The 24,313-nt window shown below is 36.9% G+C and overlaps 1 protein-coding gene across 1 annotated transcript; it reads left to right on the top strand.

Moving 5' to 3' along the window:
• The first annotated feature begins 952 nt into the window (after positions 1 to 952).
• Positions 953 to 23,189, top strand: prtfdc1a (phosphoribosyl transferase domain containing 1a). Its single transcript, XM_079805679.1, has 9 exons — positions 953 to 1,008; positions 1,186 to 1,292; positions 2,192 to 2,375; positions 10,115 to 10,180; positions 14,796 to 14,813; positions 15,823 to 15,905; positions 19,101 to 19,147; positions 19,271 to 19,347; positions 22,721 to 23,189. Exons 1-9 carry the CDS (start codon positions 961 to 963, stop codon positions 22,766 to 22,768), a joined length of 678 nt encoding a protein of 225 aa, XP_079661805.1. The 5' UTR covers positions 953 to 960; the 3' UTR covers positions 22,769 to 23,189.
• The last annotated feature ends 1,124 nt before the right edge of the window (positions 23,190 to 24,313 follow it).

Below are 24,313 nucleotides of genomic sequence, written 5' to 3'. Positions count from 1 at the left end.
AGAATGTTAACAACATGCTAGCAACATGCTAATTCATATTAAAACATAGCCTACTAGCAAAAGGTTAAAACATGTTAGCAAACATGTAGAAGCATGTTATCAACATGGTAACATGCTAAAACATGCTAGTAAAAACATGTTATCAACATGTTAAATAATGCTAGTAAAAACATGTTATCAACATGTTAAATAATGCTAGTGACATGTTAATTCACGATAAATCAAATCAAAAATGCTAATTCATGCTAAAACATGCTAGCAAAATACAAAATAATGCTATCAACGTGCTAATCATGCTAGCAATGTGTTAAATCATGCTAACAAAATGATAAAACATGCTAGCAACATGTTATACAATGTTAGCAAATTGCTAATTCATGTTAGAAAATGCTAATTCATGCTAAAGCATGCTAGCAAAATACTAAATAATGCTATCAACATGCTAAATCACAGTAGCAACATGTTAATAATGGTAAAACATGCCAGCAAAATGCTAAACCATGCTAGCAACATGTTAATAATGGCAAATCATGCTAAATCCTCTAACTATCTGTTTTTCTGACTTTATTGCCAAATTTTGTTTTGTTACAATGTTATGGTATATTTGTTCAGTAGTTAGGCAATTTGTTAAGATCTGTGTCTGTGTCCAAATTCAGAGGAGAAATAAGTAGGTCTATCGTGAATGAGATTCTGTTGTGCTGTCTTCTCCAGTTATGAGCAACATGACTTGAGTTAAAAATCTAATGTGACTCATGTGAAAGAACAAAACTCTATTCATAAAAGCCTTTAGAAATATTTTTAACTACTATGTCTATATCCATGTCTATCAAAAAGGAAAGTATTGCCATATTTTGATAATGGAAACATGTAAAACACATCCCACTGTGTTTGTAAAGTGGGTGGGCACACAAACATCTCGTCCTGTCTCAGGAAGCACCAGTTTAATGCACTCTCGCACATATGACCACGAACATGGCAGCTGACCAGAGAAAAGAACCAGGCGTTGTGGTAAATATGGCATATTGGATTTTATTCATTACAATTGCAACTGAAATGACAAGACAACTTGTTAATTTTGCATTCATATAGTTTTTTTCCCTCTTCTTTTTTGCATTTTGTCATTTCTACTTACAGTAAACCTTACGATTAACCATTCTATATTCTATTAATTGATTGCTGATATAGATCAAAGACGGCTGGTCAGGTTACAGTTTGGAGCTGTTTAATTATCCTGAGCATTACCAGGGTGATCTGGAGTGCGTGTACATCCCTCATGGAGTCATTATGAACAGGTAAGCACTCTGCTGGACACAGATCATGACATTTGCGAAAATGTGAAAGGTTGTTTCATTAGGACCAGCTTTGTCATTAACAAACAATGAGCAATATACAGTATAATAAAACCATCTTTGTTAATGTCAGTTAGTACAAATCTAATTTCGTAATTTTTGAAGATGAATAAATGCTATAGAAGTATTGTTCATTGTTAGTTCATGTTAACTAATGTTGACAAATGAAACCTTATTGTAAAATGTTACTGATGTTTTCTCCTAAGAAAATAGAAACAAATAGATGTTGTACAGTAAGAGTACAGAGCTATAACATTAATGTTACTATAGATCAGACCATTTGGTCAAATTTTATGAGAAATTTTAGTTCTTGAGATCTCTGACTTTGAGAGCTACAGATCTTGGCAAATCTGAGCACAGTTTGAGACTTTGTGGAAAACTTTTCTAAAAATGTGAAATTACTTAGAATTTTTTTTCTGAGGAGCAGAAAACTTAAGCAAACTGTTTATGAGAAACAAGTAAGATATTAATTAGATATCATTGTGATTTAAAACTACTTATAACAACTAATAATTTTTGTTGCTTAAATATATCTGGAATTTTCTATTGAAAACCATTAACAATATTGCTAAATGCTGTTAAATATCTGTGTTTTCCTTTTGATTGGAGTACATGAATATGAATAATGTAAAAACATGCAATATACAGAGTTTCTGCTTTCAGCTATTCATTTTTATCATAGTTCAGTCTTGTGCTTTCTGAGCTCCACAATCACATTCAAAAAAAATTTGGGTCGATCTACAACTTTGCACATTAACTTCATGTGACCCTTAAATCTAATTAAAGCAATCACATGACCTCCACTCACAGTTTCTGACATTGTGATCTAATGTGATTTGTAGGATTGAGTGTCTGGCCAGAGACATCCTTGAAGATATCGGCCATCATGACATGATGGTTCTGTGTGTTCTGAAGGGAGGATACAAGTTCTGTTCTGACCTGGTGGAGTCAATCAAAGCTCAGAGTCGCAGCGCCAACAGAACACTGACCACCAGAGTAGAGTTCATCCGCTTTAAGAGCTATCTGGTGAGAAGTAGAAATCATGTATTATAGATAAAACTATTTCTGTTTGATAGCAGAGTGCTCTGTCATGTTTCTTCTCAGTGCATACCCTGTGACTGGTGAACACATCTTACCTGCTTTAAAATGGTTTACATTTTTTTACAGATAAAAAACATAGTTTACACACCCTTCAAATCTGCATTAACTATTTTTTACACCCATACATGACAAAACTGAAAAAAAAAGACACTGCAAAACAATTTTGGGAGTGTCTATTTGCACTTAGTAGCAAATAGCCCATCTTTGTCGGTAAAAGCTATTTACACTAGCTCCGCCCACCATTGGCTGGTTGAATCAGAAAAACTTAAAGTCCCCCTGTAGTCAATAATTTTATCCCTTAAAGGTGCTGTATGTAAGAATGACAGTTAGTGGTTGAAATGGGTACTGCAGTCCAAATTCAAAATATTGTTTGCCCCGCCGCTCCTCCTCAGACTCGACGCTAACGTGGGTTGCCAGTTTAAGGACACGCAACAGGAATGAGCGCAACTGACATTGGAAGCCGAGGAGACTTACACACTGTAAATTGATGAGTTGATTTATCCACGTTTTTTTTATACGCTCTCGTTCATAGAGATTTTTAGATGGATGCCGAGGCTTTTTAGGTCGTATAGAATCTGCGATCTGGATTTTCCATCAACTGGCAACACGGGTGGCGAAATACTATCGGGTTAACTGGCAATGTGTGGTTTCGCACAGACCAAAACAAATACAGATATTCTGACACGGAACCCACCTTTCAAAGTAGAATAACTGACTGTAGCATTTTTTTTTTTTAGAGAAACTTGTACTGTGAACTCAGCATTCCTAAATATCTGCAAACATATGGTATTTTTATGCTTTAGTACAGTCAAAAACTTACATCTTTAAAACTCCTTAAAAAATCATCTTTTCACTGCAAAAAAAAAGCTTTTCCTGCTAAGTATGCCAATGGTGTAAGAAAAATTGTTTCTGTTTGGGACAGAAGCAAGAAGATTTCAAACAGAAACAAGATTATTTTTCTTACCCCATTGGCAGATAATTAAATGGACTAAATGGTAAATGGACTGCATTTATATAGCGCTTTTAACAGACCTACGGCCATCCAAAGCGCTTTACATTTTGCCTCACATTCACCCATTCACACATTCATTCATACACCGACGGTGAAACTATACTCTCATTCCTGCGTAATAATCAAGGAACTTTGCTGCCGTACCATGGGTCAGAGTCCTGCACGGGTCCGATTTTGAAAACCCGCACCCGCCCGTACCCGCAGTGCTTAAACCCGCATCTGACCCGTTTTCCGACAACAGCATTAAATAAAATCCGCACCCGACCCGACCCGCTTAAAATAGAACCGACACCTGACCCGCACCCACAATAAAATCAGTTTAGCATATCACATTATAAACACACTTACAAAAATGTTTATTGCCAGCATACAGAAGTTATTACATGACCATTAACACAAGGACAACTTCGGCCGGGAGCTTAACGTGGCTTAATGTACTGTTATTAAGAGACCAAACTCAGTAAACATAATACTAATAACGTATACTATGTACAAAAAATCAGATGAGCCCAAAATATGAACGCAACGCATATAATTACACGTTAAACGTTTTCCTACCATAGAAAACCATTATAAAAAAACACTTAACGTGGCTTAATGTACTAAAACAGTGTTATTAAGAGACCAAACTCAGGAACCATAACACAAATACTGTTCGATAGAACTGCTTGTGCTTGGTTTTGTTACCACAGTTATCTGCGTGCTTCCTCAGTGATGAACTTCCACATTTGCGGCTATCTTTTCTTCAATTCCTCATGATCCATCTCGACCAGTGCAGGCAGAGCGCGTACGCGGTTGTGATTCTTCTGTGAGGGCATGTGCGCGCCGCGCGGCCACAGATAAACTGATATGGATTTGAAATTATTTTATCAACTTGGAATACAGGCAAGGCATATTTTTGTATATGCATATTTTTAGGAACACATCTACAATATACATGCATATATTGTTTATATATAGGCCTATATTCGTTTACACGTGACTGTTTAAAACCCGTGTTTACACCCGTGTTTCTCCCTTATCCGACACCCGTATCCGACACAGTAGGATGTTTTTCACCCGTTTCAGCAATATTCGCGGGTACCCGCACCCGTGCAGGACTCTGACCATGGGTGCAGCGGCGCAATGATATTACTCAGCACCCAAAAATAGTCCCCAGCACGCTCTCTGTGCAAGCAGGTTGCCATGTTGGTTATGTTGACGGAAGTTAGCCTATTTTCAGGCGCTGTGTAATATCATTGCGCCGCTGCACCCATGGTACGGCAGCAAAGTTCCTTGATTACTTTGCAGGAATGAGAGTATAGTTCCTAGCCATATCGGTCTAGAAAATCGCCACTTTTCATTTTCCGTTGGTCTTAGTACACGATGTGACTATACACATCACAACATGTAAATAGGAAAATGTTGCCGTTATTTTGTCACTTAATAAGAAGTAGGCTAGCTGGTGCCGTTTACCTCCAGTCTTTGTGCTAAGCTAGGCTAGCGGTGGGTGCGTCACACAGAGTTATGGCACGCACGGAGATGAGAATGGTATGTATGGACTTATCTAACTCTGGGGGATACGATGAATAAGCTAAAGTCCCAAAAAGTTGGCGTGTTCCTTTAAAAAGCTTGAATGTAACTCTACACCCTTGCTTCATTTAGTATACGCGGATCCATAAATATGCAAATGAGCCCCGCCTCCACGCACTCACACAGGCTCTACAACTCAGTGTGTCAGAATGGTAATGCGTTTTATGTATCACTCTTTACAACGTCACATACCGGTAATTAATATGCTTAGCCTTTGGCTTGACTACGTTATCAAACATCTAATAATATGTTGCTAATGTTACACAAACCATGTTCCCATTTACCATCCTTAGAAATGCTTTGAACAACATAGGACGTCAGTGGAGAAAGGCATATAGTTCATCATAATATCGTAATATACATTATATACATATTTCACCCATTATATTGCTAAATGTACATGATTTTTCATATCAACAGAAAAATATACCGGGGTAACCTGAATTCTCTTGAGACTCCCCTCCTTCATAGTGGTCATAGTTAATATAATATGCTAAAGCCCTCCCGCACTTTGACGTGATTGGTTACAAGGTAGTTTGTGACGTCAGAAACAATGGTGATTTCAAACCGCATTTTTGAGACTGTCTGTTTTTCACTGCAGTTTTAAGGAGAAAATACTCAGCAAATCGGACTTTTCCCTATCCTATTATTCTCCCTTTTCCCATTGCATAGCAAGCTCGAAGAGATGTTTATTTAAAAACAAAATGTAGGAAATATTTCAAAAAGTGAAAATAAAGTGAAATTTTATGTGGTGTTTAGCATTGATTGGACGCGACATGCAGCCGAACACAGCCTTTCAAAGTATTATTATCCATATAGACCTAACCGTCCCTTCCTGGACCTTCAAGCTCACTTTTACTGATCAGCAGTTTCAATATTGTTATGGGTAGGGGTAGGTATAGGGACAGAGACAAGTAAGGTTCTAATAAGGCAACATTTATTTATGTAATAAATATAAACATAAACTGAATATGTTATTGCATATTTTTTTACAATATGCTACAAAACATAGAGGTGCAAATAGTAGGCTAAGTATAAAGTAGCTAACACTATTTACACTGCAAGCTAAGTATAAAGTAGCTAACACTATTTACACTGCAAATAGCATGTAGTGCAAATAAAATACTACTATTTGCAATTAGTGTAGCCAAAATAGCATCTATTGCAAATAGCCTCTTCCAATAATTTGTATAAATGCTTTGTAAATGAGTTAAAGTGGCCGTCATCAGATGTAATCAGCAGAGGGCGCTCTAACCCTGTGTACATGTTATTCAGAAAGGTATGTGCATGTGCTCAGACTAGCATATTTCCACGTTACTCTACTATTTCTGCTGTATGCAATACTTTATGTATATTGTGCACAGTATGGACATTGGCTGAATGCAATAACCTGAATACCTGGATGATGTACAACAGTGTAGGCTACTTCATTATTACATATGCCAAACTGCACAGTAGACCAATACCACAGAGTTGGGACCAATTGTGTGTGTTTGTGTGTGCACTGTAAAAAATCCATGTTTTAGTTAACTGGACAATTAAATGCAAAAAAGTTGGCTTAACCAGTGAAAAGAAGTTGGTTCATAAAATCAGTGCAGACAGCATCTGATTGTGTTTTCTCTTGCTTTTCTTGCCATAGCAAACTCAGTTACAGCAGCCAGAGAAACACTAACATTAAAAAGTCGTCAAACTGCCCAACTAAAGAAAACACTGATCACCAAAAAATAAACAATTTCAACACAAAATCAAAAAAACGATAAAAATTCAATCAGCTGAACAAAAGATCTTAAATTGGGAGACATGTGACCGTACTCAGTTAATTGAGTTAGGTGAACTACTTTGTTTAAAAGTTGAGTAGGCTAAACTCAAAAAAGCTGTGCAGCAAGTTGCCTTACAATTTTAAGTTATGTCAATTTTTCTTTTTTTACTGTGTGTGTGTGTGTGTGTGTGTGTGGGGGGTGGGGGGGTGTTGGACCTAAATTGAGGTCCCCATAGGTACAAAAGCTTATAAAACATTCAGAATGTTGTATTTATTTTAAAAATGCATAAAGTTTAGTGTGATGGGTTAGCCTGAGAAGCCAGACCTACATCAAGATGTTGGGTCTGGAAACTCACCATTAGCAGGGCTCAATCCGAGGGGCGGGATAAACGGTTGTCTTTCAAATTCCCTCTGCACGCAATAGGATAGCGCTACAACCAACGAGAGCAAAGAAGAAGGTGAAGCAGAGCTAATGTAGTTGATTGATTAAACTATTAAAGTTAGTATCCGGTGTAAGGGGATAGAATATACAGTTTGTACAGTATAAAAACCATTACGTCTATGGAGAGTCCCCACAAAGATAGCACGCCAGACGTGTGTGTGTGTGTGTGTGTGTGTGTGTGTGTGTGTGTGTGTGTGTGTGTGTGTGTGTGTGTGTGTGTGTGTGTGTGTGGACTGGTAATCATCACGTTATGGGGACAAAATGTCCCCACAAAGATAGCAATATCCGAAATCCTCATCCTTGTGGGGACATTTTTAGGTCCCCATGAGGAAAACATCTTATAAATCAGACTAAGTGATGTTTTTTGAAAATGTAAAATTGCAGAATGTCTCCTGTGAGGGTTAGGTTTAGGGGCAGGGGCAGTGTAGGGGGATATAATATACGGTATGTACGGTATAAAAACCATTACGCCTATGGAAAGTCCCCATAAAAGATGAAAACACTACATGTGTGTGTGTGTGTGTGTGTGTGTGTGTGTGTGTGTGTGTGTGTGTGTGTGTGTGTGTGTGTGTGTGTGTGTGTGTGTGTGTGTGTGTGTGTGTGTGTGTGTGTGTGTGTGTGTGTGTGTGTGTGTGTGTGTGTGTGTGTGTGTGTGTGTGTGTGTGTGTGTGTGTGTCCAGGTAAACCCTACATTATGGGGTCAAAATGTCCCCACAAAGATGGCAATATCCAATGAGGTCCCCACGAGGAAAACAGCTTATAAATCATACTAAGTGATGTTTTCTGAAAATGTAAAAATCCAGAAAGTTAGGATAGATTATATTGTATTATATTATTATATTATACATTATTAAAATCAAAATATCACACATTTTAATGTCAACATCTTGACTGATTATTTGTTCAGACTGACAAAAATGTCCACACAATGGGCCTCATTCATGAAACACGAGCAGAACGAATTTGTGTGTAAATTGTTCGTAAAGCCACTCTGACGTAAAGTTTCACATTCACGAAAATTTTAGTATTTTCAAAATGTTAGTTGGTATGAAAGAAATTTACACCTGCTCCCTACCACGTGTAAAAGGTTAAACATTTGAACGTTCTATGTTCTATGTTCTAATTTGTCATTCAACTGATGACATTGCATTTTGATGCACTATGTACCAGAATAATGTTTCAAGAGTTGATTTGCCCCGTCTTTTTTTTTTGTATATTTTTTTTTTTACTGTTCAACGTTTTACTGTTCAATAGGCCTCGCTCGTCACTGTCACTTTTTACCCAGCCGTCCAATCACAGTGGAGGAGGGGCAGGACAAATACTACACTGACCAATCATCCTACTTGTACACCGACTGAACCATAGATAACCATAATAAAGGCTAGATGTCTTACGGCGGAGTCTCTAACGTCATCACCGTCTTGTCCATCTTGTCACAGGCAGGGCTCTGTGGTACCTGATGTAAGGCGAGTGATCTGCATGAACACAAATATCTTGACGGATTTACAAATGGTTTGGTTTCTTACAAACGTTATTAACGTGTCTATAATCATGGATGCTTGAACAAATTATGAATAATTTTTCATAAGTATGCAGTGTCATAACTACATCTCTGACGTTTATAACAAACCAAACAGTTTGAAAATCGGTAGAAAATTGAGCAAGTTATGCTTATTTAAAAAGTGCAAGCACTCATGAAAACAATGTTACGAGTGAGCGAGCTGCCTGTGACAAGATGGCCGCCAGGTGCGGACGTCGACCTCCATTGGCCAGCAGCGCGCACGAGACATCTAGCCTTTATTATGGATATCTATGGACTGAACAACAATAATGGAGAAGTTAATACTGCTTTTTACGGCATTTTTTATATTCAGTAATATTCTTCAAAATGAGATACTAGTAACACATTACTGCCATGGAAATTCTGTATCATATTCATAGAAATCAAAGTATCTCAGCTGGAAAAACGCTGCCCTTGCAAAGCGCTTTCAAGCGCCACCAGCTGGCCGTTTTCAGAAGAGCCTTTGGTGGACACACGATAATTGAATATTTCTTGCTAGCATATGGTCAATTAGTCTCTTTAGCATTTATGCAATATACTGGAGCCAAACCTAAGAAAGAATTCCAGAAGATTCCACAGTGTTCCTGGCCACGTCATTTGCAGTTGTAACTCATGGGCGGGGATTATGCTAATTATAAATGAGCGTGCACGCGCGTCCTATTTACGAATGTTTGGAATTCATTAATATACACACGTTTAACCACAGAATCCGTGGTATACGAAGCGTTTGTGAATCTCGAGGAGAGTTTTCGTAAAGGACCATTTTAAGCGCAAATTACTCCGAATTTGCTCATATATTTACGAACATTTCATGAATGAGGCCCAATGACTTTTTCTCCCATGATAGAGAAATCCAAATGTACTGCTACAGTAATCAAATATGTCTTTTAGCCTATATTATCACAATATATGTTTGTCTGTAATTGAAATGCAGAGAGAGAATCCACTCTAAGATAGAGTAAAGGTCAAGTTGTTCTGTCATGGCTGGGTAGGGTCTTCATAGTCTGTGTTTTGCTGTAACTCATGGGCCCCTAAGGAGCCTCCAATCCATCAGCCAGTGGGCCAGCTTCCTGTCTGAACACAACCAACCCAGAACGTTCTTCTCAAGCACAGAAGAACCACTTCACCCCTTCACAAAAGTTCAACTTGATCCTGAGAAGAGGACACAACCCAATTGTCTCAGCAGACAAAAGCAGCTTCTGTCGGGTGTACAGCATTGTGTCATGACCATAGAGACTGTAAGATCATATGTGCTGACAGGGTCACAGTAGGGGGCTTTTAACGTCTGTCTGTGCTTTCTACTCGGTGTCTTTTACAGAATGACCAGTCCACTGAAGATCTGCACATTATTGGACCAGACGACCTCTCCATGCTGAAAGGAAAGGTATCGCACATGTTTTCTTATTAGTCATAAGAATGCATGAAAATGTACAGCTTCTAAGGCTGGTGTTCATATGTCTGAGGTTTTCATTGTATCCAAGAGTTCTGAGACAAATTTTTAAGTCCTGGCAGTTCAGAAATGTCTCAGTCTCAGAAGCAGTTTTCACTTTATAATGATTTCTGAAGGATCATGTGACACTGAATACTGGATTCTTTTGTAATAAATTTTTAATACAATTTTTTATCGTATTTTTAGATATAATTATTTGACACGAGACTTGACAGGATCTATCCAGTGAATCTAGCACAGAGATGAGAATCTGACTGGATCTTTATGTCTGATATATGCTCTGTATATTGTGGCAATCATAATTAAGGAAGGACTGAAGCTGCCCTTAAGGAAGGACTAAAGTCAAAAGGGTCACTCCTTTCCTTATTACAAATCCACAAAAATAATCGTTAGTTTTGCCGTTCTTTTGTTCACTCCCGTCAGGGTACAGCATCCAGAAGTCCTTAATTATTCCAGATGTGTCTGATATAGATATCAGGCAGCTCTATAGTGAGCAGATGACTGTTATTGATTATATTCATTACCAGTAATCTGTCATCTGTCATTTCTATAGCTTGTCGAGACTGCGTTTACACCATCAATTAAAAGTTTGGGCTCAATAGAATGCTGTTCTTTTGAAGGTTCTGTTCATCAAATAATCCAAAATGGTTTGACAATACATTGACAATAACAGATGTTTCTTGAGCAGCAAATCAGTATATTAGAATGATTTCTGAAGGATCATGTGACACTGAAGACTATGGAAGCTTGTTTCCGCCACAGAATAATTAAAAAAAAAAGGTAATTGCGACTTTTTATCTCACAAATCTGACTTTTTTTCTTGCCGTTCTGACTTTTCTCAGAAGTGTGAGATATAAACTTGCAATTGCAAGTTATTAAGTCCAGTTCTGAGGGTAATTGTTTTTATTATACTTTATATCACATAATTCTTACTTTACATCATACAATTCTGACTTTATATCACACAATTCTGACTTTATATAACATAATTCTTACTTTACATCATACAATTCTGACTTTATAAAACACAATTCTGACTTTATATAACACAATTCTGACTTTATATAACACAATTCTGACTTTATATCACATAATTCTTACTTTACATCATACAATTCTGACTTTATATAACACAATTCTGACTTTATATCACATAATTCTGACTTTATATCACACAATTCTGACTTTATATCACAAAATTCTGACTTTATAACTCACAATTCTGACTTTAAATAACACAATTCTGACTTTATAACTCACAATTCTGACTTTATATAACACAATTCTGACTTTATATCACACAATTCTGACTTTATATCACACAATTCTGACTTTATATCACATAATTCTTAATTTACATCATACAATTCTGACTTTATATCACACAATTCTGACTTTATATCACAATTCTGACTTTATATCTCACAATTCTGACTTTATATCACACAATTCGGACTTTACATCACACAATTCTGACTTTATATCTCACAATTCTGACTTTATATCACACAATTCTGACTTTAAATCTCACAATTCTGACTTTAAATCTCACAATTCTGACTTATATCACACAATTCTGACTTTATATCTCACAATTATGACTTTATATTAGTTTTCTGACTTTAAATCACAATTATGACTTTATATCACAATTCTGACTTTATATCACACAATTCTGACTTTATATCACAATTCTGACTTTATATCACACAATTCTGACTTTATATCACACAATTCTGACTTTATATCACTCAATTCTGACTTTATATCACACAATTCTGACTTTATATCACACAATTCTGACTTTATATCACACAATTCTGACTTAATATCACACACAATTCTGACTTTATATCACAATTCTGACTTTATATCACAATTCTGACTTTATATCACACAATTCTGACTTTATATCACACAATTCTGACTTTATATCACACAATTCTGACTTTATATCACACAATTCTGACTTTATATCACACAATTCTGACTTTAAAATCTCACAATTCTGACTTTAAATCTCACAATTCTGACTTATATCACACAATTCTGACTTTATATCTCACAATTATGACTTTATATCACACAATTCTGACTTTATATCACACAATTCTGACTTTATATAACATAATTCTTACTTTACATCATACAATTCTGACTTTATATAACACAATTCTGACTTTATATAACACAATTCTGACTTTATATCACACAATTCTGACTTTATATAACACAATTCTGACTTTATATCACATAATTCTTACTTTACATCATACAATTCTGACTTTATATAACACAATTCTGACTTTATATCACATAATTCTGACTTTATATCACACAATTCTGACTTTATATCACAAAATTCTGACTTTATAACTCACAATTCTGACTTTAAATAACACAATTCTGACTTTATAACTCACAATTCTGACTTTATATAACACAATTCTGACTTTATATCACACAATTCTGACTTTATATCACACAATTCTGACTTTATATCACATAATTCTTAATTTACATCATACAATTCTGACTTTATATCACACAATTCTGACTTTATATCACAATTCTGACTTTATATCTCACAATTCTGACTTTATATCACACAATTCGGACTTTATATCACACAATTCTGACTTTATATCTCACAATTCTGACTTTATATCACACAATTCTGACTTTAAATCTCACAATTCTGACTTTAAATCTCACAATTCTGACTTATATCACACAATTCTGACTTTATATCTCACAATTATGACTTTATATTAGTTTTCTGACTTTAAATCACAATTATGACTTTATATCACAATTCTGACTTTATATCACACAATTCTGACTTTATATCACAATTCTGACTTTATATCACACAATTCTGACTTTATATCACACAATTCTGACTTTATATCACTCAATTCTGACTTTATATCACACAATTCTGACTTTATATCACACAATTCTGACTTTATATCACACAATTCTGACTTAATATCACACACAATTCTGACTTTATATCACAATTCTGACTTTATATCACAATTCTGACTTTATATCACACAATTCTGACTTTATATCACACAATTCTGACTTTATATAACACAATTCTGACTTTATATCACACAATTCTGACTTTAAAATCTCACAATTCTGACTTTAAATCTCACAATTCTGACTTATATCACACAATTCTGACTTTATATCTCACAATTATGACTTTATATCACACAATTCTGACTTTATATCACAATTCTGACTTTATAACTCACAATTCTGACTTTATATCACACAATTCTGACTTTATATCACACAATTCTGACTTTAAATCTCACAATTCTGACTTTAAATCTCACAATTCTGACTTATATCACACAATTCTGACTTTATATCTCACAATTATGACTTTATATTAGTTTTCTGACTTTAAATCACAATTATGACTTTATATCACAATTATGACTTTATATCACAATTCTGACTTTATATCTCACAATTCTGACTTTATATCACTCAATTCTGACTTTATATCACACAATTCTGACTTTATATCACACAATTCTGACTTATATCACACAATTCTGACTTTATATCACACAATTCTGACTTTATATCACACAATTCTGACTTTAAATCACACAATTCTGACTTTATATCACACAATTCTGACTTTAAATCTCACAATTCTGACTTTATATCACACAATTCTGACTTTCTATCACACAATTCTGACTTTATATCACAGACTTTAGTGTGTTTGTAACAAGCAGAGTGTATGCACGTTGAGACATATTACTAACGCGCCCTTTAAATAACAAAAAGTACTGCTTTATTGACTTTAGACCAGGTTTTTGTTGGTCAATGGCACAGTTGTTTTCAGTTGCCTCGAAATAGCAATGCGCCAATTCTGAGAAAAAAAGAAACTGTGAGATGAATTGCGAGCTGTGAACAAAATCTGAGATAAAAAGTCACAATTATCTTTTATGCAATTATAATTATGTGGCGGAAACAAGCTTCCATAGAAAACAGATATTTTAATTTGAAATATTATTTCACAATATTACTCTTTTTACTGTATATTTGATAAAATAAAGGCAGCCTTGCTTGGGAATAATCTTTCAAAAACATTAAACAATTTTACCAAAATGGTAGGGTATAGCAAATACGGCACACATTAATCTAAGAAACTACATGATCCATGAAGTTCTTATGATAGGAAAAAAGATTACTCAGAATAGGAATATATTGCCCAAAATAGGATTAAATTAGACTGTTAATGTGGCATTCTGTGGTTGGAGTAATCTATGATCTTTTGAAAACACGAGTAGCTTTACACAAAACCTTCCATAATGAAAGTATTTGCCTTGTAATGGGGTGGCTGTGCTTGCATAGGATCAGATCTACTTCAAATATATCATTAAACAACCACAGAGGGTGATGACATCCAGATTCTTTCTTGTTGTTTCTGCTGTTTTTGGATGTTGTTTTAAATCTGTTGGATTTTCTACATTCTGATATTCTCTCTGTTTTCCCCCCCTCACATGCCACACAGAATGTCTTGATTGTGGAGGTAAGATTGTGTTTTTCACAGTGGGTTTAGCAAAGTGTGCAGGCACGTTCATTTAATGTTATCACAAATCAGTAGAATTGCATTCTACAAAAAACTAAAAATAACAATCATGAAAAACTAAATCACACAAACTAACTTAAATGAAATGCAAGAGAGAAGCAAACAAAGTTTGTTATGAACAATTCCCATGGCACATGTGCAGGGTAGTCTGTGATTTGTCTGGAAAACAATAGAGTAGAAAGGTATTTTCCTTTCAGATCAGATTTCACATCAGATATTTTCCAATGAAATCACCCACGTAGATCCCTCCATGTGCTGCTGCATTGAATAAAAGTGCTGTTGATCATTATTTCCATAACTTTGGGTAGGTTTTTTTTAACGTTACTAAACTCTCATTAAAAGTCTTGTGGTACCTAGACAGAATTCTAGGCATCATAGCGCACTCCAGGGGTGAAGGCTGTGCTAAACAGCATGCAGCTCAGTGAAAGATGGAGGACAAATGCTTACATTTATTTCAATTAATGAAATGAAAGCATTATATACATAGTTCAACCTTAAAATAGTTTTTTTTTTACATCATATGTGTGTGTACACCGCCATTCAAAAGGTTAAGCTTTCTTTTAAAGAAATCAATCAAACAACGGTGACAGTAAATACTTTTATAATGTTACAAAATATTTCTATTTTAAATAAATGCTGTTCTTTTGAACTTTCTGTTCATCAAAGAACTTTTTTTTCAAGTTTCAACATTGATAATAATAATTAAAAAAATGTCTAGGGCAGCAAATCAGGATCATGTGGACACTGAAGATATATAGTGGACAATATATATATATATTGCCTGACAGAATTGCTTTTTAGAGTATTTCAGATCAAACACTTTTCCACATGGAATCTGCACCTGCAAAACTCCACAGGAAGACGAAATTTGAATAACTGTAGACAGCGAGGCTTGTAGCACTATATCTCCATTACAGTGTAATCTTATATGTATTAATTTCCCTCACAGGCAATAGTGGACACAGGAAAGACAATGAGAGCCCTTCTACAGCACGTGGAGACTTTCCAGCCCAAAATGGTTAAAGTTGCAGGGTGAGAAGGGGAACTCCATTAAAGCAATAGCTATGTTTCCATTTAAAATCGAATAAAACTTATGCGAATAAAGCAAGGTTTCAAGAGAGCAAAATCGTCACTTGCTGGGAAATTGGCGCAACATATCTGTAGTAAAAATGGAAGTTGTTGCAATCGGATAAGTCACTATAGTTCTTTTTTTGCACATCATAAATGGCTTTAGAACTTGCAGACAAAATGCAATGAACAGTAGGTGAGTTTGACTTAAAGGGATAGTTCACCCAAATATTACAATTCTGTCATCATTTACTCGCCCTCATGTCGTTAACTCAAACACAAATGAAGATCTTTTTGATGAAATCCTAGAGCTTTTTGTCTCTCCATTTACAGCTACACAACCACCACTTTGATGCCTCAAAGTTCATAAATATATTGTAAAACTAATCCATATGAATTAAGTGGTTTTGAAAAAATTTCTGAAGAGACTCAATCGTTTAATGAATTTGATCGAATTTAGGCTTTTAACATATAAACATTGAGCTTCTGCAAGAACCAATGAGGTTCATTCTCGTGTTACGCAGCACGTTTGAGCTTCCATAAGAACCAATGAGGTTAATTCTCGTGTTACGCAGCACGTTTGAGCTTCCGCAAGAACCAATGAGGTTTATTATTGTGTTACACATCATGTTTGAGCTTCCACAAGAACCAATGAGGTTAATTCTCATGTGTTACGCAACACGTTTAAGCTTCAGCAAGAACCAATGAGGTTCATTCTCATGTGTTACGCAACACGTTTAAGTTTCAGCAAGAACCAATGAGGTTCATTCTTGTGTGTTACGCAGCACGTTTGATCTTCCGCAAGAACCAATGAGGTTCATTCTTGTGTTACGCTGCACGTTTGATCTTCCGCAAGAACCAATGAGGTTCATTCTCGTGTTACGCAGCACGTTTGATCCAATGAGGTTAATTCTCGTGTTACGCTGCACGTTTGATCTTCCGCAAGAACCAATGAGGTTCATTCTCGTGTTACGCAGCACGTTTGATCTTCCGCAAGAACCAATGAGGTTCATTCTCGTGTTACGCAGCACGTTTGATCTTCCGCAAGAACCAATGAGGTTCATTCTCGTGTTACGCAGCACGTTTGATCTTCCGCAAGAACCAATGAGGTTCATTCTTGTGTTACGCTGCACGTTTGATCTTCCGCAAGAACCAATGAGGTTCATTCTCGTGTTACGCTGCACATTTGAGCTTCTGCAAGAACCAATGAGGTTTGTTCTCGTGCATCAAGCAGGTTCAGTTGAGCTTCTGTTTATGTTTGCTGATCAATGTTTAAATGTGAATAAAAGCTTAAATTCTGGTTAGAAAGTTTGTCCGACTTCGATTGCAATTTATACACATCTTACTGCTTCCATCCAGCGTTTTTTATGAGATATCCCAAAATTCACACAAAAAATAGGTGGATGGAAACATAGCTAATATAAGAGGATGCGTGGCCTGAGATTAAATCAAGCTGTCTAAGAGGGGCAGACCTCAACATTTTCATAGTTTTGATCTAATGGAGGTTCAGGGTGTTTTGTCAGCAATGTTAAAGGTCCCATGGCATGGCATTTTTCTATTATTTTATAGTGTTTTCTGAGGTGTACTTATATTATTAGTATGATTTTTACATCATGAAATGTCATAATTTAGAAGTAAAAGGCATTTTTTCTATACTACTGTTTGCCCTGTTGCTGAATGCCCTGCTTCAAGAGGCGTGTCTGCTGTGAGACTTCAGTAAAAACGCCCACTGTTGTGATTGGCTGACATCTTTGCATTTTAAATGAGCGGAGGGGGCGTGGTTTAACGAGGCACGAGCAGGCACGAGTCTGCCAGAGATACGGATGGACCTGAGTTCACTTCACATCAGTTCTCTCAGCATGTCTCAGTTCAGGGTGAACTTGTAGTTACTAGCATATACTTCAGGTTATTAGTTTATTTCTAGTCGGAGGGGCTGTCACTCATGTCAGAAAGTTAGTAACTTTAGTAAATTATGGATCAGCGCTGACTCGAGACGCGAACCGTTTAGAACGATTCAGTCCGATTTGGTGAACTGGTTCGGTTGACTAAAAAGAACCGATTCAAAAGAATGATTCGTTCGCGAACCGGACATCACGGAGACGAAGCGATTGCTAACAAAGTTATTTATAGTAACTACTGAGTTATGAGAGCGCTGTCTGTCAGCGCGAGTTTATTGTGTTTATATCTGAGAGTTCTGAATAAACACGAGTCCCAGTCACGCCGAGTCCTCTTCATCATTATTCTACCAACTTTGTAACACATGCAATGTACTATTACAGCGAGATGAACGAGTTAGTAAGTGTTGAGTATAGCATTATTTCTAGATATGTTCCAATCATATGAATAGCGTCATTGACGCGCATTGAGTAACGTTACACAGCGCAAACAAAGACACAACAGCAGTAATCGAATGTAATCCAGTTTATTGTGGGGAAAGCTGGCTAGCCTAGCCGGATACCCTCACGCTTACCCCCCTTCTGCTTAATCTAACGCCGCGTTTGGTGCCTCCGCTGTGGGCCAGATGCAGTACTGGGGGTCGGGGATGTTGGAGGCCGAGCTTCGGCGTGTGTGAAGTTTATCTCTAAAGATGTGACTGCTGATGTTAAACAGAAAAGACTGTATGCACATTTTAGAACAGATAGACGCGACAAGGACGTACAAAAACACTGACTCACAAGATAGAAAACACGAAAACACTGTTCTGTCGGGAGAGAGAGAAGCCGCTGCGTGTCCACAAATAATAAATAATAAGCTACACATAAGAAATCAATGATCACAGATCAGAAGGAACTGAAGAAAGACTTGTTTTCATTTGTACATCCAAACACTGAGAAACTGCCAGCATTCACTCGTTCACAAATAACGTTAATGATCTCTCGCGTTTGCATGGGCGTGCCAGATTCTCTGGGCGGGGGAAAGGGAGGTAACCGTTCCTGCTTGGACGTCAAACCAGGAGACTTCAGGATTGGCTCATCTGGCCTGTCATTTTCTCAAAGGCAGAGAAAGACAGCCAGAACTCGGTTTTACACCGATCAACATTTCTATCCACTTGGGGACAATATTCAGGCTAGGGGAACTCATATTAATGTTGAAATACCTCATAAAATGAAAATGTAATGCCATGGGACCTTTAATGTGTTCCTGTGTCTCATCACTCAGGCTGCTGGTGAAGAGGGTTCCTCACGGGGCGGCAGAGCTCCCTGACTGTGAGTGCTCAAGGGTGCTCAAACATACTTCTTCCCTGCAGAGATGGGCCATAATGAATCACAATATGATTATGTGAACACGGCTGTGATTTGTGCGGTCTGATTATTTGTGTTTCTCTACAGATGTTGGATTTGTCATTCCCAATCGTTTTGTGGTGGGTTACGCTCTGGACTACAATGAGTACTTCAGGGACCTCAATGTAAGATAATTTCCATTTAAATAAAAAAAGAATTCCATGATTTTTTGGAGATTAAACAATGAGAGACTTTGGGCCCTATTTTAACAATCTGAGCGCATGGTCTGAAGCACATGGCGCAGGTGCACTTAAGGCATCCCGAATCCACTTTTGGTCCGAAAAGGTTGTACCTAGTCTCTTAAATTAGTCATGGGTGTATTTTAGGCATAACGTGCAATAAACCAGTCAGAGACTCATCTCCCATTCCCTTTAAAAGCCAGTTGCGCTTGCACCATGGCGGATTCGCTATTTACATGGCTGAATTTGCAAGTGGAAAGACTGAACACTTCTCCAGAGAGGAATCTTTTATTTTTAATATTTCAGAATGTTTGTGTGCTGCTGCGCGTCCCTGTGTGTGTAACAAGCAGTGTGCACCTGCTTATAGGCGCATATTACTAAGGCGCATATCACTAATGTGCATATTATTAACTTTAAATAACAAAAAAAAAAATACTGCGCCATTGACCAGGTTTAAAAACCTGGTCAATGCCGCAGTCGTTTTCATTTGCAATGGCAATGTCCCAACAATGCACCTGAACACACCTTGTTTTCAGACCTGCATTTGCTATTTGAACAACGTGGCGCTGGATGAGAAAATGTCATGTGACATCTCTAGAGCAACAGGAAAATGCAACACAATCTCATGGCAATTTGTAACAATTTTACATGTTGGTGAACAGATCATACACTCTCAGAAAAAAGGTACAAAATCTGTCACTGGGATGGTACCCTTTCAAAATGTTCTAAAATGTACCAATTAGGTACTAATATATACACTTTTGGTACCAACATGTATTTTTGAGGTACTAATATATACTCTTTAGACACAAAGATGTACATTTTGAAAGGGCACCGCCCCAGTGACAGCTTTTGTACCTTTTTTTCTGAAAGTGTATGAATTTGTACAATCTCATTCATACTTTTTTGTACAATCTGCTTATGCCCCCCTGACAGGTTTAGAGTTGGACCTTTGTATTTGGTTTCTAGAAGGGGTTGGAACATTACATCATGACAACACACATTGGCTGATGGCACAACAAGAACGAACACTCCATCTCAAACCCCTTAATAGTGACTATGCTGATTTGTAATGCCAAAAGGTTATTCAATACTGTAAAAATACAGTGCTCATTAGCAATGTTTCCATCCACCTATTTTTATGCGCCTTTTGGGATATCGCATCAAAAAATGCTGAACGGAAACGCCAAGATGTGCATAAATTCTAAAAATGCGCATAAAAAATGTATGCGCTCGTTTGAGTCGGATACATTTTCTATCCGATACGAAAAGATGCGCATAAACTATGATGGAAATGCATTTACAGAATAAATTCCTTGATGCTCATAAAATAAAATCATGTGACTTTCGCGATGTGACAGCATAACTGTACTAACCAGCGTAAAAATCTTGTTCGCAAAGCATCTAAAATGCTGTTTTGGTCATTCAGAAGTCTGTTATCAAAGATGCTCGGTATATTTCCCTCCTAGAACTGTCTTACATGACTGGGTTCCCAAACAGCAGCATCTGCCTCTGAAAGCAAGACAACAAGTTTATTGAGACGCACAAGTTTCTCTGAGACGCAAATCATTTATATACGAAAATGATTATATATGGTGGCTTCTCCAATGTTTCTTAGTGATTTTTTAGCGGTAGTCTATCAGAAAGTGAAGATAATGTTCTCTTCGACTCACTGGATGGAAACTGTGCTTTATTCGCAAATGTTTTATGCGATATAGCAATTTTGCACACAAGTTACATTCGCAACTTTGGATGAAAACATAGCTATTTCTTGTTTGTTTGGAAATGCATTAACTAATGTTAACAAATGAGACCTTATTGTAAAGTGCTACCAAAATTGTCAATGGCAAAACATCTGGTATAGATTATTTTTTTTTGGTATATAAAATCTACATTATATTGCCAAAAGTTTTGGGATGCCTGCCTTTAATGCACATGAACTTTAATGACATCCCATTCTTAATCCGTAGGGTTTAATATGGATTTGGTCCACCCTTTGCAGCTATAAGAGCTTCAACTTCTTCTAGAAGCGCATTTGTGAGGTCAGGCACTGATGTTGGACGAGAAGGCCTGGCTCGCAGTCTCCACTCTAATTCATCCCAAAGGTGTTCTATCGGGTTGAGGTCAGGACTCTGTGCAGGCCAGTCAAGTCCCTCCACACCAAACTCGCTCATCATGTCTTTATGGACCTTGCTTTGTGCACTGGTGCGCAGTCATGTCGGAACAGGAAGGGGCCATCCCCAAACTGTTCCCACAAAGTTGGGAGCATGAAATTGTCCAAAATGTCTTGATATGCTGAAGCATTAAGAGTTGCTTTCACTGGAACTAAGGGGCCAAGCACATCCCCTGAAAAACAACCCCCACACCATAATCTCCCTTCTACCAAACATTACACTTGTCACAATGCATTCCATGAAGCTCTCTATGCACTGTTCTTGAGCTAATCTGAAGGCCACGTGAAGCTATTGAAGTTGGCGACTTCTGCACAACACTGTGCTGATCCCACTCTGTGATTTTACGTGGCCTACCACGTGGCTGAGTTGCTGTTGTTCCCAATTGCTTCCACTTTGTTATAATACCACTAACTGTAATATTTAGTAGTGAGGAAATTTCACAAATTGGCTTATTGCACAGGTGGTAACCTATCACGGTACCACACTTGAATTCATTGAGCTCTTGAGAGCGACCCATTCTTTCACAAATGTTTGTAGAAGCAGTCTGCCTGCCTAGGTGCTTGATTGTATACACCTGTGGCCATGGAAGTGATTGAAACAACTGAATTCAATGATTTGTAGGGGTGTCCCAATACTTTTGGCAATATAGTGTATATTATTAGATAGTGTAGTTATGGCCTTTGGCAACATGGACAAACTTTTACCCCTTGGAGTAGCTGAGCAAATACTTTAAAATACAGAACTAATAACCTGAAAGTATAGCCAGTGAATAAAAAACTGGAAAAGGTTTAAAGCTGCATAAAAAGGCCTCCCCACCTCAAAGCTCATCATAGAGCATTATATAATAGATGAATCTCACAGTCATCTGAATCTGCTGCATGAATGTCATCCCAGAGTGTTGAGCAGGACTTGGTGAACATCCAAATGAAATCTGGCATGCAGCAGAGCATTCAACTTTGCTAGAAAACTCTAATCAGCCTCACACATCATGTGTCCAAGCCCCCCCTGAAGCTGTAAATGATGGAAAACATCAATGTGTCACATTGCAGAAAAGCAGAAGCAAGCATTATGATGTTACTTTTACAGCTCTATTTTGTGCTTTATTTATCACTTGACTCACGTATGCGATGTCTTCCCCTTCACAGCACATCTGCGTCATCAGTGAGACGGGGAAACAGAAATATAAAGTGTAACAAAACTTCTTTCAAGAGGAATGGACATTTATATTACCATAACGGACGAAAAACTCATTCTGACACAAGATTACTGTGTTCTCAAATCAGAGATCTGATATCTGTAACTGTCATGCTGAATTATGTTTGAAATATTATATAATGTGTTTTGCATGTATTGGGTAAAGACACATTGCAATACTAACATGATATGATGTGGAAAACAGACTTGCTCTGTTCCATTTTATATGCTGTATCAGTTTAAGAGTCCAGCTGTTCATTTTGTCCTCTTTAGAAGGCATTTGTTTGTGAGACCATCCATTGTGAGGACATTCTACGCTTTTCCTATGTAGGGCTATAGGGATGCAGGAGCTTATCCCAGCCTTAAAAACATGTTAATATATAAAAATTGGACAGTATAGCTATATCTATATAAAATTGAGCATACACTGTCAGAAAAAAAGGTACAGCGCTGTCACTGGGGCACTACCCTAAAGGTGATGATACACTGGGCAACTTTTTGAGCAATGTTGCTGGGCAATGTTGCAGAGCGAAGTTGCTTTTGGCACTTTCCCAATGAGAATTTGCAACAAATTAGCAATAAATACTTATGGATACTTTAGATCAGTGTATCTGTGTCTCACCTGGTTGCCCGTTGACAGCAACATTGCCCAGCAACATTGCTCAAAAAGTTGCCCCGTGTACCATCACCTTAAGGTACAAAAGCGAAAAGGTACTAATATGAACTTTTAAAGTACTAATATGTACCTTTAAGTTACTATTATGTACCGTTTAGGGGTATGGTACAAAGATGCACCTTTTCACTGTTTGAAAAGTGACAGCGCTGTACCTTTTTTTCTGAGAGTGAACAATTTTATTTTTGCATTGAAAAAATGCAAACATTTTACAGGTGATATCAATGAAAAAAATGGCCTTGATTGTCTTGCCTTGTTGCCTTGCCTCTAGAAGAGACCTGATGTATTCTATAGAGGACATACAATAAAATATGAAAAAGTTGTATACTTCTTATGTGCGAAACACTATAACTATATGTGCTGCATCCAAAATAGCTCAGTCTGAGTAGGTACTACATTTGAATTAGAATTTAATTTGCGATCATTTAAAAAGTATGTTCTATAAAGTATGAATATGGGTAGTATGAATGAAATTTGTTGTTGCGTCACTTCACTTTTTTATTCATAAATCCCCTCCCATGGCCTCATGGGATAATGCACACTTCAGAATCTCAACGGAGGTAATAGGTCATCCGGGGACTTTTCGCCTATTGTTTTTCCAGTACTATGTACTCAGACATACCACTCTTTTGGCGTAGTGTTTTTCGCATCCTATATAGCAGGGAAATATTTGATTTCAGACACAGCGAAGGTGTTTTAGAATTTTGCCCTCATGTTTTATCACATTGTTGAAAATGCAAAAATGTTACAGATGATATAAATGAAAAAAATTATAACCTTGATTGTCTTGCCTTGTTGTCTTGCCTCTGTAAGAGACTCCTGGTGACTTATATAGAGGAAATACAATACAATATGAAAAAGGTGTATATTT

Source organism: Gobio gobio, assembly GCF_949357685.1.
Source record: "Gobio gobio genome assembly, chromosome: 23".
Lineage (NCBI taxonomy): Eukaryota > Metazoa > Chordata > Actinopteri > Cypriniformes > Gobionidae > Gobio > Gobio gobio.
This window is presented reverse-complemented; position numbering and strand designations above follow the sequence as displayed.

Coding starts and splice junctions, on each gene's coding strand:
- prtfdc1a (XM_079805679.1), top strand. CDS start 961: ATGACCACGAACATGGCAGCTGACCAGAGAAAAGAACCAGGCGTTGTG. Junction 1,009..1,185: donor GAAAAGAACCAGGCGTTGTG/GTAAATATGGCA, acceptor TTGCTGATATAG/ATCAAAGACGGCTGGTCAGG. Junction 19,148..19,270: donor GGCGGCAGAGCTCCCTGACT/GTGAGTGCTCAA, acceptor GTTTCTCTACAG/ATGTTGGATTTGTCATTCCC.